This window comes from Anopheles stephensi, chromosome 2 (assembly GCF_013141755.1).
Source record: "Anopheles stephensi strain Indian chromosome 2, UCI_ANSTEP_V1.0, whole genome shotgun sequence".
Taxonomy (NCBI): domain Eukaryota; kingdom Metazoa; phylum Arthropoda; class Insecta; order Diptera; family Culicidae; genus Anopheles; species Anopheles stephensi.
The window spans coordinates 47,162,537-47,182,377 of NC_050202.1; the positions used below are offsets into that span (position 1 = coordinate 47,162,537).

At 48.6% G+C, this 19,841-nt stretch overlaps 1 protein-coding gene across 9 annotated transcripts in view; it reads right to left on the reverse strand.

Moving 5' to 3' along the window:
- Nucleotides 1-19,841, reverse strand: part of LOC118506998 (unconventional myosin-IXa-like) — a 63,121-nt gene that overhangs the window by 8,642 nt on the left and 34,638 nt on the right. For 6 of the 9 annotated variants that reach the window (XM_036044885.1, XM_036044890.1, XM_036044887.1 and 3 more), the window contains 12 exons: nucleotides 16,588-16,724; nucleotides 16,271-16,506; nucleotides 11,269-12,222; nucleotides 11,057-11,199; nucleotides 10,848-10,983; nucleotides 10,512-10,777; nucleotides 9,947-9,994; nucleotides 7,891-8,382; nucleotides 7,101-7,290; nucleotides 6,949-7,032; nucleotides 278-3,599; nucleotides 104-192 (listed from right to left, as the gene is read on the reverse strand). In XM_036044885.1, the coding sequence (XP_035900778.1) occupies nucleotides 104-192; nucleotides 278-3,599; nucleotides 6,949-7,032; nucleotides 7,101-7,290; nucleotides 7,891-8,382; nucleotides 9,947-9,994; nucleotides 10,512-10,777; nucleotides 10,848-10,983; nucleotides 11,057-11,199; nucleotides 11,269-12,222; nucleotides 16,271-16,506; nucleotides 16,588-16,724 (6,097 nt within the window). The remainder of the gene's footprint in view (nucleotides 1-103; nucleotides 193-277; nucleotides 3,600-6,948; nucleotides 7,033-7,100; nucleotides 7,291-7,890; nucleotides 8,383-9,946; nucleotides 9,995-10,511; nucleotides 10,778-10,847; nucleotides 10,984-11,056; nucleotides 11,200-11,268; nucleotides 12,223-16,270; nucleotides 16,507-16,587; nucleotides 16,725-19,841) is intronic. The other 3 variants (XM_036044884.1, XM_036044891.1, XM_036044892.1) reach the window with 3 other exon arrangements.

Below are 19,841 nucleotides of genomic sequence, written 5' to 3' on the forward strand. Positions count from 1 at the left end.
GTTAACGACATCGGATTTCAAACCCGACTCATCGCAGGGTAGAGTCGAGTGGGAATCCTAACTCAAATGGAAGCTTAAACTCTATCCCTCGCTCCAGTCTTACCAGTCCACGCTCAATCGGCCACAGGAGAAACTGTTGGCATATTTCACACGCGGTCGCAATGTTGAGTATCGTTAGCTGGAATGTATGTCCTGTGGAAAGAAGGAGAGAAACAGCGGCAACAATGAGCAACAGCGAGCGAGCCACAGTAGCACTTGCATCAACCAAACCACTCACCGTTGAACGTGGTGTGATCGTCGTGCTTTCGCTTCTTGTCCTTCTTTCGCTTCGTTTTCGGTTTTTCCGTTTCGCGCGAGTTCATAAACTCGTTCATAAAGCCCCGAAACGCGTTCACGCCCATCGTCAGCGGGAAGTCGTTCTTGCGCCCGGACGTCGTTTCGATCACCTGCTCAAAGTTGGCAATCAGGTCGCGATACTTGATGTTCAGCACGTCCGAGTTCTGCCGGTGCGCCACACTGTACTGGGCCACCAGATTGTCCTTAAACTCGCGCAGCGCCTGCTTGAACACCCGGTCCACCTCCGACGGTTTCTCGCAGTCGTTCTCCATCTTGCAGATCTTCTGCGTGATGAAGTCCTGCATCAGCTGCAGCTCTTTGGCATCGCTTATAATCTTATCGGTCGAATCGGTGTACTCGCGCGTGGACGAAATTTTCTGCCCGCTGCCGCCCGCGATCGGATGGTGCTTGTCGTGCTTGGCGGAACCACCGAGTCCGCCGGCGCCGCCGCCGCCACCACCCGTGCGAATCCGCTTCGACCGCTTCGCTGCCGCACACTGCAGCGACTTGATGCCCCCGTTCTGGATGCATTTGGTGTGGACCAGCACCTTGCAGTCCAGGCACCGGTAGCCTTCGTTCACGAACGAATCGATCTCCTGACAGCAGGCGCACCGTTCCGCCTTGTTGATGCGCTGCACCTTCCGAAACTGGTGGCCGGCGATGTTGATGCGCGTGCTCGACTGGTACATATCGTTGCCACGGTTCACCTCCAGCAGCGGGATCTTGTTGGTCGGGTCCGAGTTGCGGCGCTTGAGCGTATCCACGCCACCGACCCCGGTACTGCTAGTGTTGCCGCTGGCACTGGGACTGCTCGAACCGACCGGACCGCGTCGCGTTAGACCCGTCCCGGGGTGATAGCTGACGGCGGAACTGGAACCGGCCAACTGCTGCTGCTGCTGCTGCTGCTCCTCGCTGAGATTCGTCGGCTTCATGCGCCGGCTGGCCGCGTTGGCTGATTTGCTACCGCCTGCCGACAGCACCATATCGCTGCTGTCCGCTTTGGCGAGCGTGGAGGTGCCACCGCCCATCGCATACTTGGCGGTCCCCGCATTCGATACCGCACTGTCCTCCGATTTGGCCGTCCCGAGCAGGGCGGCCGCCTTGCCCTTCGGTGTCGCGGTGGGTGCCGTTGTCGTGTAATAGTTTTGTGCGAAATCATCCGGATACGCTGCCGATGCACGCTGGTGGCTGCCTGCGGCGGCAGATGCAGCGACCGACGATCCGGCATAGGAACCATTGCCACCGCCGGCGGCACTGTAAGGCGTCGAGGTGGACAGTTTTACCGGCTGCGGTGTCGCATTGTTGTTGTACACCGACTGCTGGTGATGGTGGTGATGCTGATGATGCTGCTGCTGCTGCTGGTGGTAGTTGGACGTAGGAGGGAACTGTAAGTTCTGATAGTTTCCGATGTGGCCCGAGCTTGCCGCCAACGGTAGCGGGTGAGGCGGATGCGTCATCGAGGAGGAGGATGACGCCGATTGGCTTTGCTGCTGCTGCGGATGGTGGTGCGTGACAACGGGTGAGGATGGCGACAGCGACGACTGCGGTTGGTGCTGCTGGTGCATGTGATAGTTGGAGTTGATTTCGTCTCCCTGTGTGCGTGTGCTGCCGAGGTGGCTGCTTACGGGCAACGAGTCCCGCCGCATGCTGGCCGACAGCGACGATTGAGTAAGCGAACCACTGCTGATGCTGTTTCGATTGAGATTCCTTGCCGCCGGTGACGATGACGAGAGCGAACCGGCCCCACCACCACCACCACTATCTAGTCCGGTATTTACAAACACGACTTCAACATTACTATTACTATAACTATTATTGCTGTGGTTCTGATTTCGAATCATGCCACTGCTGCCACCGTACGACGACGTATCACCGTACCGAAACCGCTGCACGCCCGGTCGACCGATGGTGGTCGATCCGCCGGCCACCGACGATGGGCCCGAATCGACGCGTCGCACCGGCAGCTTGACCGTGCTGCTGCTGCTCAACGCGCTTCCGCCGCGCTCGTACCGATATTTGGCCAGCTCGGTATCGTCGAACGTGCTCTTGCTTGCCCGCTCGATGTCGTACACCCGCTGCTGTGGCCGATCCAGCACGTCTTCCTGACGCTGCAGGGGTGCTTTTTGATACGGACTGCTACCGGAGGAGGGTGCTGCTGTGCCGCCACCGCCGCCCGATATGACCAGACTTTTGATGTACTTTTCATTCCTATCTAATAGTGCGCTGTTCACCGTCGTCGACTGGGACGGTGCAGGTTTCGCCGGCTGCAACAACAGTGCCGATCGGTTGTTGGCCATGTAGTGCGGATCGTCCACCAAACCAAGATCCTCGTAACCTTCCTCATCGTCCTCGTCTTCGTCCTCCTCCTCCTCCCCGGTGGCCGTAGCGACCGTCGCTTGCCGACTGCTGCTGCCCGTGATCAGCTCCTCCTCCTCCTCCTCCTCCTCCTCTTCCTCCTCCTCGTCCTCATCGTCATCGATAAAGTCGGCGGACATGCTGTCGTCGGCGAAGAGTGCCCGGTTTTTGTTCACAATGTCGATGGCCGTCTCGAAGCTACGGCCCACCGCCGGTATGGGCTTCTTCCGATGTTCGATCGCATGCACCACCTCCGGATACGTTGAGCCACCACCACCACCACCACCACCCGCTGCCATCGGCTGTTCGACCGGCAAGCTCTGCGTGGACCGCAGCTTGGCCCGGTCGCGCTGAAGCTTTTTGCTCACCAGCTCCTTGAACCGCGACCGCGCCTGATTGCCACGGATGCGCGCCTGTATGATCAGCACACCCGTCTTCAGCTTGCCGTACCACTTGCGCACGGTATAGCCACGCCACGTCGCCTGTATGACCGTGGCAGCATGGTTGCGTATTTTGCGCGTAAACTTCTCCTGCTTTTCGCGCAGATAGTCGCGCCAGTACGATTGAATGGTGCAGGCCGCGGTACGGTACTGGCAATACTTTTTGCGCTGCAGAATCGCCCGGAACCAGCGCTGAATGCAGATGATGCTGTCGATGATTTTGGTGTGCAGGGAGATGTCTAGCCGCATCTTCTGCGACTCGCGCATATAGATTTTCGTGAGGCCGAGCTGGTAGTGCTGCTTGTTCAAATCCATCGTGCTCATAAAGTCGCGCACATCTTTCTGCGAGCTGACCAACCCTTTCGGTAGCAGGATGCGGTACAGCTGGATGAATTCTTCGTACGTCAAGCGTACGTTGTAGCCGGCGCGTCGTATTCGGACCGTTTCTAGCATGCCCGTATAGCGGAGCTGGTGGTTGGGAAGAAGACAATGGGTAAAGGGGAGGTTAATTCATGCAATTTGCATTTTTTTACAGATATTCATTAAGCATAGAGTTCGCATATACACTGCATGCAAGGTGTAGTAATGTATAGCAGCCAACAGATTTCCCTGAGTGACCCTGATTGTAGGTTTAGCTAGCTTCTTGTGAGCAAAACCAACCCATAAGAGTTTGCGTGAGTGCAATACAATGCAATAAATGTTTAAAACCGCATTCACACGATCCTTCACAGTATATGCTTAAGAGAAACACATACTTTTTGCTCAATAGCCTTAAAAATCTGTCGTCCTCGTCTTAATTGCCTGAGCGGAAGCTCGTAAAACCGGCATACCTATTTACATACGATGGAGAACTCGTCACAGCACATTCTTTTTCTCTACGTTCCGACATTTAAAATTGTGAGTCAGGTTGGCCCATTCCTTCATGCTGTTTTTTGCCGATTTTCCCACCCACCCGTGAAGCCGACGGATGTGCAGACGGAATGGTGAGCCGGAAATGGTAAAAAAGGATCCATAAAACAAGACGATAAGATAAGACAGCATCATTATTGCAAACGGAAGCTCCCGAATGGCAGAGGAATGTGCCTGATGGCTAAAGTCTTGATGTAGACGATCATTCATAGACGACTTATATCGGAAAAATGGGAGTTTTTCCCGTACATAAACTTGAAACAAACATAAAGATTAAAAATGAGAAAAACTTTAACTTCTCATATTTCAAAAAAATTTAAGCGAAATTCATATTTTTCCCCTCTTATTAGGAATTATCTCTCTCTGGCACCGATAATAAAGATGTTTATTGCATTTTCCCATTCCGTCCATACCTTTGCTCGGTAAAAATGTCGTAAAAAGGTAGGGGCTGCAAGGGTAGACCCACAATGATAGACAGAGACATCGACAGTTAAGTGACAGTTGTATCTCATTCTCATTGATAAGATCAGCGTGTACACGATCGTGCCAGCAGAAGCTACAACGATCTACAAGAACACTGTTTGTGTTCAGCCAATGCGCAACCCAAAACGGATGGTGGTCCTTTATGCACCGGAAACCCGTGCTGTAACGCGCTCTTAAGCAGTACGGGTTGCACCCTTACTACCCTTTTTGGCCGTTTTCGTGTCTGGCCTCACCACGGCTCACTAATGGGATTTATGGTACGAAAACCCCGTGATGAAAGCTGGTGTTTCCGGTTTTTTTGAGTCCGAAAACATGTCTACCCACCCCATCACGTCTGGACAGACGGGCGTCGCGCCGTTGTCTCAGCGGAACGGGATACAACGGGTCGAGAGCACTTACCACCGCAACCGTAATGGTCATTTTCAGTCGCAGCACTAGTCCGGTCGTCATCAGGAGCGTGATCAGGATCAAGTGTATGCAGAAAAGCGCCACTAGAAACACCAGCCTAACACCGATCTCCGGATAAAGTCGTAGTAAAGCGATTGTCATCGTTCACCATCGTTTGGGCACGTGAACGACCATGAACAGCGTATTTTTTATACGAACAAACTTTGAATCACATATTTTAACTATTGTTCACGTGTGCTATGTAAAGCGCAAACACTGGCGGATACAATCCTTCAGAAGCTTCAATATCACTCGTTCAAATGAAACACATTCGTCCTGAGGTTACAACACCAAATGTCTAACAAACGTTCTCACTGGACACTTTCGCCACAAAACACGTTCGTACCCTGGGAAGGTACAGTTCGTACTGAAAGGTAGCTATCATAGTGCGACGGACCGGACCGGTTGCAGAGGTGGTTGGTGTGAGGGCAGGTAGAATTCCACAACCAACCAACCAAGCTGACTCACCAAATCGCCGCACACAGCTAAGGGTATGTGCAATTGCTATGTGCAGGCCAGCATATTAGCCTGCACGCGAAGGAATCTGCAGGTCTGAGCAAGGATGAACAGCACGATTGGTTTTGTTGCTCAGATAACATTCAGATAACAGATCATTCGAAATCTTTCTGAGCGAAAGTACAACTACAACTAATAATATACCTTGGTGTGTGGCTCGATGACAAACTGTCTTTCGAGCCTCATATCAACTCAGTCCTCGAGCGAGCCAATAAATTATTGAGCCTCATCACCCGAATGGCGTCTGAGGTCCGTGATCCATTCTGCTTGAGGGCGTTGTATTGCTGCTGGGTCCGTCCTATCTTGGACTACGCCAGCGTCGTTTGGTCCCCAGCAGGTGTCACCTCTATGGATAGGTTGGAGAGGGTACAACGGAAGTTTTCTAGAATCGCCGTGCGGCGCTTCTCCTCCATACTCGGTACAGTGTCAGTTGCTGGGATTGGTTGGCTTAAAAGACCGTCATTGTCAGGCGCGCAGGCTATTTTTTGCCAACATTGACTCACCCACCCTCCTGGCAGCCATTCCCATCTATGTCCCATCCTACCGCTTGCGCGTTCGCCCTCCACTTCTCATCCCATTGCGACGCTCGCGGTTTGCTCAAAATGACCGTTGGATGGGCGCATGATCTGACTTCAATTCAGTAGGTGATTTGTTTGCCCATAGCATGTCTTTTGCTTCATTTCGTTCCCTTGTATTGTCTTGTATCTGACGCTACTGGAAAGCCCTCGAGGCAACCAGTTTTAAATAAATAATAATAATAATAATAACTTACTTAGCAAAAGTTAATCTGTGATTCAGAAACACTAATTTTTAGCCTTAACTAAGCTATTAGCAAATATGATCGAACACAGTAATTCTTCGTCTCTTGTGTACTGATGCCCTCTCTCTTTCTGTGCCATTAGTGCATTTATTGTTTTTTCCTTTCTTTTGCTCTAAAATATGCAAATTTCACACATGCCAACACCCAAAAATGCATCCTTATGTATTCGCACACCAAGTACGTGCACCAAGCAAAATTTGAAGGATAATCGCCATCTGGTGTCACGTGTGGGATAAGCGTGAGAATAAAACACGAAATCCACATGCAGCATTCGGTCGGAAGATGGTTTGGCTTAACTGTTGATCGTGTACGGTAACAGTAATTATTTTGCAATGCCTCAATGATTATGCCACCCTTAGAACATGCCCCGTTGAAGGTTGTAATGGGAAACGGGCGTGAGAATGTACGGCAAAAAAAGTTGCATAAATTTACAGCACGTACAAGCGCTTTTCTACACGGATTTTGGCGATAGCCTGCTGCTACACACGTTGATGCCTAAATTAACCGATTCGGTTTTGACAAAGCTTCAAGGACCTGCACACCTTACAAACGAAAGCACCACCAGCAATAAGGATGGGCCAACGGATGTCTCGCGACAGGACCTTTCAACAGGCTGTTGCGTATGGTTTAGCATTTACGTACCTGTCTCGTAACGGTTGCATCGTCAAACTGGTTCGGTATTTTGTTCGGGTTCGATTTGATGCATCGAATGAAGAATGGATTCGCCTAAGAAGAAGAAACATATCAAACCGATTAGCCACTTGCTACATCAGCTCCACCTCCACCACCATTACCTGATTCAGCGTTTCCATCAGTGCGATCAGTGAGTTTTGAAACTGGGCTGTCACGGTGAGCGGCTGTTTGCGCGTTTTGATGGCTGAGGTTTGGTTGGACAGATTTTGGCCGGCCGAGAGCGTCTTTACCGACTGCAGATTCTTTAGCCCCTTCTTCGGCCGCTCCCGGGGGCGAAAGGATTTGTTTTTCCTGTCGTTGGGATGGGTTAAAATTGTATCATAGAAAACAGAACGATTAATACGGAAACCACGAAACACGGTTACATTTGTGGAGACAATCTTTCAGAGAGCAGAGTTTACAGTAGCAAGCAGTATTATGGTCGAAAAAAAAAATTCAATCGTTCTTAAATGATATTTGAGCGATAATTGTTTAAAAAAAGGTAAAAAGATTATTGGAATTTTAATCTACCAATTTTGAATTTACGAGACAAAAAGACAGACACAAGCACACACACACGCACACGCACATGTACAAGAAAAATCCAACAAACTACAAATGGCAATCCAATCAAACAACGTCACAAAGAAGCTTGGAATAAAGCAACAATAAGGGGGAGGGGGTCTCAATCAATCAATTTGGACAATAAAACAAAGCTTAACGGTTGGCCTTAACCAATGTGATACACGTGATCTTTCAAATGACTAGCAATTTAGAAAACACATTCCCTAGCGTTTTGGGCCGCGCTTAGCATGATTCCGGTATCCGTGTCGCGGGGGAGAAACGGCAAGGAAATGAGCGATTTTGGATGTGTAAGTGTGCGCCGTGCGGCGTGTTGTAAACGGCTCTTACATTACGATCTGCGACGCACGAGCCATCACATCCTGACCGGAACGTTCGAAGCGGTTCCGTGCCGCTGCCGACCCAAATCCGTATCCTTTGCCGGTGTTTGCTCCGGCCCCCGTCTGTGCGCCGGCCGACGAATTCGCGCTGGTCGATGATTTGCCACCGCCCCCATAAACCGACGACAACGACGCGGACAGTGACGCCGATGGTTGATGCTTCGATTGGTGCTGGGCAGCGGTATGATCCTGCTGTTGGTGGCACTCGTAGTTCAGCTTGCCGTCTGGGAAATTTTTGTTGTTAAACGCCGCAAAGCTAGACCAGGACCGGCGCGGTGTCCCACCGCCCGGGGTTCCGCCGGGTGACGGTGAACCACCATAACCACCAGCATTCCCCAGGGACTGTCGATGGTAGGCCAGATTGCTGCCGGGCGATGAGCCGGACTGGTTGTTGTTACTATGGCCCGATGTGATATCGCTCATGGCATTGCTGATGCGTTTGCTGCACACGGAATGCACAGTGGTCGAACGGCGGCATCGGCGGAGATGGGCAGTCGTGATGGCAGGCAAAACGACGATGATGATGATGATGATGGTAATCGTGAGAGAAGGCACACACACGATAACGAGGTTTGCAACGGGGGGTACGCACACACGCACACGAAGACACGGGCACAAAGGCGCATACGTAATGTTTTGTCATGATCGTGATGGTTGGGCGGGATGAAAATAAATCAAGAAAGGAAAATAAAAACGTAAAATGTGAAACTTGCTTTACAAAATTATTCGGCAAAAATAAGGGTAAAAAGAGACTTAACACTACTGCTTCTCCCCGGACAAAGCATTGAACCTTCGGAAAGGGTCCCAATGGTTGTTAGTAGTTTGCAATTAGGAGCTTCTGCAAAGCGTCTGCAGCAAGTATTGAGTACATGAGTTATGACAAATGTTTAGTGTCGAAGTTAGTAAGAGGAATTCAGTATTGACAAGAGGACGCCGATTATCTGTACAATCAGCCGTTTACCATCCGCAAAGGAGCCTGCAATATCCCTCTGTTCGCTCTTCTAATGCTTGCAACAATCGCTGCATTTGTAAATATTCAATTAGTTTCATTTAGAGCGAATCACACACACACACATTTACAATGCAAACACACCCAAAAAAGTGGATAATCGCTCTACCAAATATGCTGTTAATCATCGAGCCGCAACTCAAATGGCACTCATCGGCCTATTTGCATATACCCATGCACAGAATGGTCCACGCGGCAAATAGAAATCGTTTAAACCAAAACCACACAGCAAAAAGAAGGAAGACAGAAAATTGCTTTGCGGGCACTTTCGTCCGAAACGCTTACGGTCAATTTTTGCGCCGCTCCCTCGGGCCCCCTTTGCCAGCGGCCACCGACTTTGTCGAATAGTTGCGGTACCGGTCCAGCATACCACCGTCCCGAACCGGGCGCCTTGAACAGAAAAGCTTCCTGCGAGGAGGAACACGGAACATTCGATTACAATATTGCATTTCCATCCTTCGCGACAAAGAGGGGATCTGTTCAGGGTCGTACAAATTAATCCGACAACACTAGAGTTGGGCAGATACAAGAGTTATCACTGGTGTAAGGATATGTTGTTTTAGCTGGGCTGTACTCCTTGCTGACTAAGCAGTTTGTTATAGTTATAAACAAGGAACATATAATGGTGATAATCTGATTAGAAAATTGAACAGTGAAAAATAAAAGTGAAACGATTAGGCACAACGGAGATCACCACCGGGAGGATACTATGGAAAACGATACGCGTCAGAAGGACGCACGGATGGAAAGGAAACATTTATGAGCAAAGTACGAGTACGAAACAGGCCAAGCACACACACACAATCACTAAATACTAACGAGAAGAAACAGGAGAACGGGGACGAGTAACAAGAACGAAACAGAAAACAGAAATTAGCACGATGAACGAATAAATGCAACAGGAAACACAGATTAGATAGATTAAAAACCCTTTTTCACGTTTTGGCATTAACCCTAATTTGGTTTGGAGAGAGAGAGATGGTAAAGTTGCACTTACGCAATTCGATTGATTGTTAAGTTCACCGATGAGACCGTCACGAGATGGCTAAAGAATCGTCAACACACCACCACCGTAGAAGAGAGAAGAACAGAATGTGAGGGGCGCCAAACAGTGGCACAGAGTTGGGAGGGAGAGAGAAAATATGGTTACGGGATTTGGGGAGTCGATTTGATGGACGGATGACACAGGACAACCCATAGCAATTTACGGCAGAGGTCATTTTAGGAAAGTTAAACAACAAACAAGTTCAAAAAAAAAAGCACACGAGGAAAGGAGAAAGGGAAACCCCACAAAGGAAAAGGGCGAGGATGAAAAGGAAGAGAGGGAAAGAGAGAGAAAGAAAAGAGAACACATCATGATCAATACGGAAATTATCACCGGTTGCCCGATATTTGCCCGATCACCGCCACCTCAAAACCAATTGTACAGGCCCAACAACCAACGAGAACGAGAACGTGGCCCGCTGCTTAACAACACCTGCGCGCGTGACACCTACACCACCACTACTACGCCGTTTTGGTGCATTGCACCGGCAAACCAGATGGCACCGGGAAGCTCTTACCTTACGATACTATCGTTCGGCGCACGGTATCGCGTCTTGGTCGCCAGCTTGTTGAACGACATGTCGGCCCGTTCCTTGCGATGCTTGATGCCAGCGGACCGGAATGCAAAGTACCCCCGAAAGAAGGCTCGCAAAATTGCCCACCGAAACACGGCCACCGGGTCCGCCCCGACCAGCTCGCGCACGAACGCCATGCTCGAGTTTTTCAGCACGCTCACAATGTCCTGCCGCATTAGATCGAGATTCTTTTCACGCATTTCGGCAACCTAAAATCAAATTAGCGTTTGGGGCATTAGAGTTTGGGTTGTGTGTTTTATCCCGGTCAACGATCCTTACCTGATATTTCACCTTGCCCGCGTAATGCTTAATGATAAATGCGTTCTCTTTGCGCTGTGGCTTTTCGTAAAATGCATTATCCTTGTGAACACTGTTGAACTTTTGCAGCAACGTTTCGTTTGTGGCACCGGGAAAACTAAAATGAAGAGGCACCACATTAATGGCGTTCCGAATGGGGAGCCGTAGCGTACGCCAGGCCGCGTCCTTACTTGCACAGATCGTCCAGTATACACAGCAAACCGGATGGTTTCGATTCAAACAGCTGCAAGCAACCGTAATTGTCTAGAAATTCTATATCAGTCCATTTAATTCCCTCGCGTTTGTATTCTTTCTGTTCGTACTTGAACACGTGCTGGAAGTGAAAAAGGATGTGGCATATTAGCACAGTTCTTCCGGTCCTGATTCCCCAATCGAGGCTTACCAGATTGAAGTAATACTGTAAATGCTCGTTCGCATAGTTAATGCACAGCTGCTCGAAGCTATTCTGGGGCCCAAAGTCCTCGAAACCGAATATGTCCAGCACCCCGATCGAGTGACCCGTGTGCAAGACCTGGTCCTTGTTCAGCAGCGCGTGGTTCACCTGCAGCACGATCCAGTCGAACAGCGCCCCGTAAAGGCACTTGGCTAGCGCGTCCCGAGCCGCTATCGCTTCCGGCAGCTTGTACTGCATGATCAGCGTTTCGCCGCTGGCCTTCACGCGCTTCGAGGTGAGCGCCGACATCAGCGTTTCCTGCTTGACGCGCAGCAGCTCCGAGATTAGCCCGACCACGTCCGGATTCCGCACCTGCACGCTTTCGTCATGGTGGTAGGTGGACTTTTTCGGGAAGAACTCTACATTGCCGAGCAGCAGTACAGCGGACAGTACGTTGAACAGGCGCCGTTGCTTTTCCGCCGAAAAACCCACCATCTCCATGCTTTGTTTGAGCCGCGAAAACTCGTACTTCTCGTCACAGTTCTCCAGCGTGAGATTCTTTGCATTCAGGTAGTGATACTTCTCGGCCGGCAGCAGGTGTAGCGCGTCCCGCTCGGTATCGGTAGCACCGGACAGCAGATAGTAGAACACGTGATAGTTCCGCTCGTAGTGGCCCTGCGACACAATGCGGCTCTTCTCGAGCAGGTACTTCTGGACGACGGCCCCCTGCACCATGCCATTCTCGCGATAATTCACCTGGATGAACTTCCCGAACCGACTGCTGTTGTTGTTGTGTGCCGTTTTTGCGTTGCCGAACGCCTCCAGGACGGGACCGGCACTGAGTATGGTTTGCTCCACGCCGGACCCGTGTGCACCCTTCTGCGAGAGGGCCGTTAAATGGTGGAGCAGGAAGTTGGTGCTTTCGGTTTTGCCGGAACCACTTTCACCGCTGATAACGATACACTAAAATAGGTGAGAAGATAGGTGATATTAGTGATGAGTTTGTATTTGCATAAGACGGAACGGTCTGGCCGTGTTGCTAAAAATGAATATACAGATAATTCCTTCTTCACTCTAATTGGGAGGCAATTAGGGCCCCTTATCCCGGATGTGCTCGGTTGTATTTGTAAAACATCCTTATACATTTATTTGATTCTCTGAATAGCTGAAACCTCACCCATTAGACACATGAACAAGTACGTGTCTCATAAATCTTGCCCAAAATATTTTACGAGGTTTAGACATTTAGACCGGGATTCAAATCCTATCTAGATCGCCTCCCCGTACGCAGAACTTTAACTACCTTGCTGTGGGTAAAATGAAGTCACAGAAAGCCAAAAATGGCAGGCCGAGGGCTCTTGAGGTTGCAGTTAGTGCCATAAATCCTGATAAAACCTTTACCATCTTAAATTGGGCCTTTAATACATTATTCTGTATGCTTTAAAAAGAAACAGAAATACACATTCGACATTCCCGCAATATATCTAAAAACTTTCTCCACAGCACAGAACGGTTAAAGATCGCAGCATTACACACTGACGGTCAGCCTGCCTGCCCCACATACTACTTTCTCTTCCGTGGTAAGGTAATAAAACATGTGACTTGCGTTAAAAACACATCAACGACTGCAGCAAAAAAGGGTACCAAAAAGTACGCACATGGAACTACGTCTCCCGTGTTGACTCGTGCGCGCCATGCAAAAACAGCACCACTATCATGTCGACCCGAACAACCCAACAAGCGTCAGGGTTGGCTACAGTCGCGAAAGAGGCTTTTTCACGACCAGCTTAGACGGTAGTCGAGTCGTCGAGTGCGCCCGGTTAGTTGAACCGCAGTGCTACAAGATACCATAAAAAAGCTTCTGACGACGCCACACCGTTTTCATTCATAACTCGTTTGACCATTCATTCGCCATTGCGTATGAATGCCACGGTCGGACGTCGTCATCAAGCAGGCGTCACGTTAGCCGTCAACTGTTGCGCCCGGAAGCAACACTATACCAACGCTAGAGGCGAGTCCACCTACGCGTAGGCCCAACAGTACCGGCTCGCTAGCAAACCAGACGCACACCACACGTTCTAGCCTAGTATTAAGGGGGCAATTCTCAATGGCTCTCCAATGGAGGTAGCACAAGGTGGCAAACATTCATAATTATTAGGGAGCTTTTTTTTAATACGATACCGCCCTGAACTCACGCGGCACCACTTGTAAGCAATGCTCGCGAGTGTTTGGTGATAAAGCTCATTCATCAGTCCGGTCGCGTTTGTCGCGTTCCACGGCATACTGACAATTTGCATAGGCATCTTTCTTGGCAGGCTTCACTCTAGCCCACGTTCCTCACCTGTACATTGTTGATGTTAGGGCAACATAGTTTTGTTTTCTCTTTTGAAATCGCACCCATCGGTTCACTGTTGGTAGTTTGTACCCGTTGCTAACCCTCATTCACCCTAATCAATCCAATCAGAAAGGAATTTGTGTAAACGTCTGCATACGTTTGATAGGATGAGGCTGTATCCCTAGGGATATTTGGGAAACATAGAGTCGTGGAGTTGGAACCCCAAAAGCTGATAGGGCAATCGGGTGGTTCACAAGACAGGATCGTTGTAAACCGATATTAAGCAGCTATTATTGAAAAATTGTAATCAACGCCACACAATCAGCTCGTTATGCAAATTTTATAGTTCAATCCGAACTTCTTCTTCTTCCTTGGCACTATACAACCTGGAGAGGTCTTGACCAGCCATTTCTGGCGTACTGTGACTTAAATTTACCTGTAGTAACGTAGTCAGCCCTACGTAAAGGCGGTTTGGATGGGATTTGAAACCCGGTCCTGCCGTGTCAAGACTGGCGCCGTTGTCGCATCGGTCACCGGACCGCCCCCCATCCGAATCCGAACTATACTTCATCAATGTCTAATTGCCCTTTCCTGCGCCAAAGCCAAATTTCATATATCAAATCCTCAACGAACAATGCTGTGGTTGCAAAACAGCCATAATGCAGCCCTAAGTGGAACCGCGCTATAATTGCATAAAAAAAGCCCCCCCCCCACTCTTCTTAATCGCGGCGTTGTCTTGCGCAGAATGGATGAATAAGATTAATTAAACTCCAATTGGGAAGTGGTGGAAAAAGGAATCCGAAGAATGCATCCCGCACACATCGCGCGCTGGCTGCTCGGCTCGGAAGAAGATAAAATAAAACAACCCTCACAAGCTGTGCATAAACCTTCCACTCGTGGCAAACAACGCTGCACACAGCAAAAAGTAGCACCTGAGCGCCGGGTACATCCAGTGATCCTGGCTGTAATCGAATCGTAAAACGAACGGCAATGCGCAAAACCTGCATCGTGCGGATGGTGGTGCCCATTTTGCCCAGCGTCCGTTGCAAACGATGACGAGGGGGAACAAGGGATAGCGGCCGTCGTGCGTGGTGCGGAACCGAGGGGTTCTAGTTGAGATGTTGATGGTGCTGCTGCTGCTGCTGCAGTGCATTGGATGCTTGGATGCTGGGTCAGTGATGATGACGGCATCACTATGCTTTGAATGTTACGTTAGTTGCATGGGACAGATGGATGGATGTTTGGATGGAGTGAAGTGACAAGTAATAAAATTTATCTTCTCGCTTAATCCCTGTCCCTGGGCTGAAGATGCAAGTGTGCGTCGCTTGTTTGGTTATTAGAGCCATCAGCAGGAAGGTTTTTATAATATCCGTTGCCGTCTGCAATGGAAGTATTCAAACGATCCCCTAAAAGAACCTATTAGTTTCCAGTGTTTCAGGCACCACACGACGCATTTCTAAACGGGTACAAATTTGGGAATTTTAGTTTTCATCCGTTGTATAAAGGAGATTTATAATAGCATGATACAATAGTTATGCATTCTCTTTTCGAAAGGGATGCCAGAGTACGTGTAACATAACCTGTACCGGAATAAGCACAGACAGCAGAAAAAAAAAACAACAATGGAATGCCAACTATTGCCATGAAAAGTGCATCGTGTGTACCTTTATCCACTCATTTCCCGTCCATCAGTTTCCTACCATACAAAGCGTCGTGCTAATAAAAGGATCTCAGCATATTTCTCAACTGTTCTGTGCTGCAGATAAACCGCGTTCTCCATTCCTTCCGCTACGGTACACCACAGATGTAACGCAGATCATAACTCATTGCACCTAATGCAATGGCATTGGATTGGCACAAATACACGCCTGCACCGGGGGCGCACAGATGCACCCCAAAACGACTGATGCAAACGGTCCGATAACTGACAAGACCGGAGCTTTCATCGTCCGTTCGTGTAATAGATGCGAGCGATTGTCCACAGCAGTCGGTATTACTGGACCGCTTGGCGCTCTTCTCCACGTTAAGTGCACGGGTGCAGTGCCAACGACGACAACGATGACGACGGTGATGCAGCAGATGCTGTGCATAATGATGTCGCTAAATGAAGCAACACACACACACACACACACACTCACAATCACCTTTCTCTCTACAGTGGCCAACCCCAGCTCGGCATGGATCAGCAGTACAAAGCGAACAAAAAACGTGCAAAAAGAACGTTCAGGAAAGCATAGGATGGCGCTACAGTACTACTCATACACATCAATTAAATGTGTATGATTCAATTGAACTGCGGACACCCGAGCAGAATTGCAGAAACGGGTTACTTCTGCCGTCGGTTGGCAGGCAACCACTAAAAAACCACTCCACCAGCAGGGAAGGAATTTCAAGCACATTGCACCCTTAGATGGTAGGATATCGATCCGCGTTTAAAACACAAGTCAGAGGTCATCTCAAGCCTTTAAATGTCTTCGAAAGAGAACCCTCCCAAAGCTCTTTGTCGCTTACCTAGGGGAGGACTGAGGATGACCAGAGTAGTGATAGAATGTTACCACTATCCCACTAATTACTACTTGGCTTTTGATAAGCTCTATGATAATCCCTCTTTGATCTCGTCCATTCCGGTCGCAGGCTTGTGGAAGCGGCTAAGTAAATTAACTCCAAAATACAAACCTGATTGCGTTTCTCCTTAAGCATGTTATAGTAAGCGTTGTCCGCGATGGCGAAGATGTGCGGCGGCAGGATCGGTCCGATCCGCTGGTTCTGGTAAAGCCGCACATACTTTGGATTGTAGATTGGATGAAACTTGAACGGGTTGACGGCGATCAGGATGCTGCCGACGTACGTATAGATGTGGCCGGCCTCAAACCGCTGGCGAAGGTTTTCGAGCAGTGTCGCTTCGTTAAGATCTACAAAACGGGGAGGGGCACAGGGAGACGCGTTAGAAGGGCTTGTTGCAAATGGGCAAATGGGGTCCTTGCGCTTCTTACCTGGTAGTTGGCACAGGTCAGGATATTCTCTATTTTCTTTTTGCAACAAAAACGGTATAAAATCTCTAAGTATCTGTGGATCGAGTCCATAACTATCTAGCCAAGGAACGTCGCTTTGTATTTCACGTAGATAGAATCTGAAATGGAAAGAGAAGGAGGGCGAGATGTGATTAGTACATTTGATTTAACAACGTATTTCTCACAACAAGATATATTCGTAGTAAGAACCTAGTGCTCTGGCATATGGAGGTATCAGCTGAAAGTGCGTTTCACATGCGTTACTAACAAGTCTTCGACGAAATTAATTCAAATTCAATTTAAGATCCAGCACATGTCCTAGGATATTTTAAACCCAATTTCCCTCCGAATGATTCATTCGGATAAGTCGAACCACATTGTAAGCACACTCGGGTAAATGTAATGACTACAGCAAGAAAAGCGCGGAAACGGGAACAGTCCAAACCAGGCCAAACCTCTTCCTTCATTTTCGATTTCGTCACGACTACTAATAGCAACACACCCAAGCGCACGCAGAAATAGCCCACACCAAACACTGTTTTACACCCCCCGTCTGGAAGATCATCACAAAAACTGTCTACGGCTTCGGAGTACCCGGCGAGTTGGGCGTAAAGTAGAGAGTCATCCATAGATCATACACATTACCTGGACCACTTGAGACGTTTCACAGATCGCACCAGTTGGTGGGTTCGTTTGACGGTAATTTTCTCAACCACACCAGCCTATGACTCATTGGAGTACTCACTTTCGCGATCGCGATCATCAAGTAGGGTTTGGTTTTTTCGCTAAAGCTTAATCATCACCGATCGGCAAACGTCCGAAGGTGGTTGTAAGAATTAAATGTGCAAGAAAGTAAACAGATGAAAGTCAAACACTGCAGAAAGAGAGGGTAAACTACAGCACATAAAATGTACGCAATATGAGCGAAAGGCAATGGGGCAAATTAAAATTACCCGGCGTAAAGATCGACGCACGGAACCGAACGGGTGGTGAATGTCTGCTTGGGGTAAGGGTACGGCCAGTCGTACTTAGTTGCATGGTAATAAAAGCATGAAGTGAAGGGAAAAAGAACGCTTCTAGATTAAATGTGGTATGGATTTAATATATATCTATATATTCTCGTCATTGGTTTACGACACCACCGACACCAGCTAGGACAGAAATCGGAGAACGTCAAAGGAAACCCAACACAATAGCTAATCGATGTGGCAACTCGGTAGAGTGCGTGTGTGTGTCACCACCGGAAGGCTTTGGGGTTTTAATGCAACACTTATTAGCTAAACTTCACCATAAAGGATAATTAGCGGACAATAAATTGTAATGGAATGTGCTGGAGTATAAATTTTAGCCTTAAATTAATTCCACCAAGACACACCTCAGCGCCTTGTTTCGTTTGATTAATTATGGGTTGCGTGACGGTTGAATAAATCACACACAAAAAAATGGTAGAATGCTGCTCCTCGCCACATCCGACGTTTAGCAGATCATAACAAGCTTTTACGAGAGCTCAGTCAGGGCTCTCGTCTTTATAGTTTAATAACTATGCTCAACCTGGTTATGTTACACGCGTAAATAATGTCCGCTTATGAACAAGCGTCGCGGTGTGTACCTTCGCGCTCCAAGGAGCGATAATTGGACCACCACTTTGTCAGACCGCTTTCAACAGATAATCCAAAAATATGCTTCAACCTGTCAAAAGCAGATGCGCTACTACTTAGGACATCAAAAAACCGACCCAAAAAGCGCCTCACACGACGGTCATGATCGTTTACCGCAATGCCATACCATTCCACCGCATACCGATCATCTTCACGCGTCGTTCAACGGAAAACCCAAATGGCCATAACGTCCTCCACACGTCAACGGGCCGTATCTCCGCTTTTTCCATTCAGTTTTCCATGCATGCTTTTAAAAATTTTGAGAAAACACAGCTGACCCAAGATCTGTCGGTGGTGCCTGCCTCAGATATAGTCGATCATCAGTCGTATGATCAAACCTGCGAGGACCAAACGGTTCTGTGTTTCGCAACCGTTTCTTTAAAAAAACGTCCACGGTTGTGGTAAGTTTTATACGCGATAATTTGTGTTGTTTCAAACATTTACGGCGCGGCGGGTTTGCTTTACCCCGTACGATCGTTCCACACAGGACCAACAGTAGTAGCGGTCAGTGTTTTCCACAAACATCCACACAAATCGTTCGTTCGGAGAAGCGAAAACCCGCGGTGCGCGTTGTTGTGATTTTTGTTACCTTTCTTCCACAAGCAAAGATTTCTCTTGGTTTGCTCGTTGCGCGATGATAAATGTCATCGGAAACGTCAAAACACACCGCCACACAACCTGTACCACCCCCTTTTCCCAACCAAACGGATCCAATCCAACGCAAAAGCGTCGAACGCAGGGAAGGTCGTTAGCATCGCGCGCTGCCGGCTTAAAGTCGACAGTCGCACATTTGACGACGCAATGCGCAACGACGATTCATTGGTAACCTAACGCCAAGCTGGGGGGCACATGGCAGCCGGTTGAAGCGAAGAAAATACACAATAAATTTCAAACCATACACACAAAAAAACAGACCAGATTTAATGTCCGCTGTGCCTACCAGATCGAGTGTAACGAGCGTACACACGTCAGCGTCTGTTTTCGGGTTAAGTATTATTCGGCGTTCGAAACCACAGTGACAAGTATTTATACGGAATTGCATCCACCCTCACACAGCACGCACATTTCAGGGCCGTAGTAAACGGGAGGATCTCGTAAGACGCCATTTATACTCAAAAATATGCGAGACTACAACCTGCGTCCGCTGCATATGCCGGGAAAATGCATGCAGCGATGAAGATCACATCCCCTGTACTTTTAGATGGTGACTTGGGTTTCCTTCCAATTGTTTGACCTCCGGACATGCAAAAATTCCATCAAATCCTAGTCGCCTACTCAAATAGTGTTGTGGAAAACAGAGTGTTGCTAGTGTGCTGCCACTGACGATCAGTTGCCAGTGGGCGTAAAATGCAGTGTTTTAAAATATGATATTTACGAATACACGGTCAATAGCTTTTGCATGTGGTGAGATAGGTTTAAGTATTACGATTGAAATGCTGACCTAGAATAAAAAAGGGTGTCAATATCTTAGAAGGATTATGCAAACAACATCAATCTCGATCAGTAAAGCAAGCAAAACAATAGTTGACAACACAAAACTAATTTCTACCTCAGAACACATGTCCAGAAAATAGACAA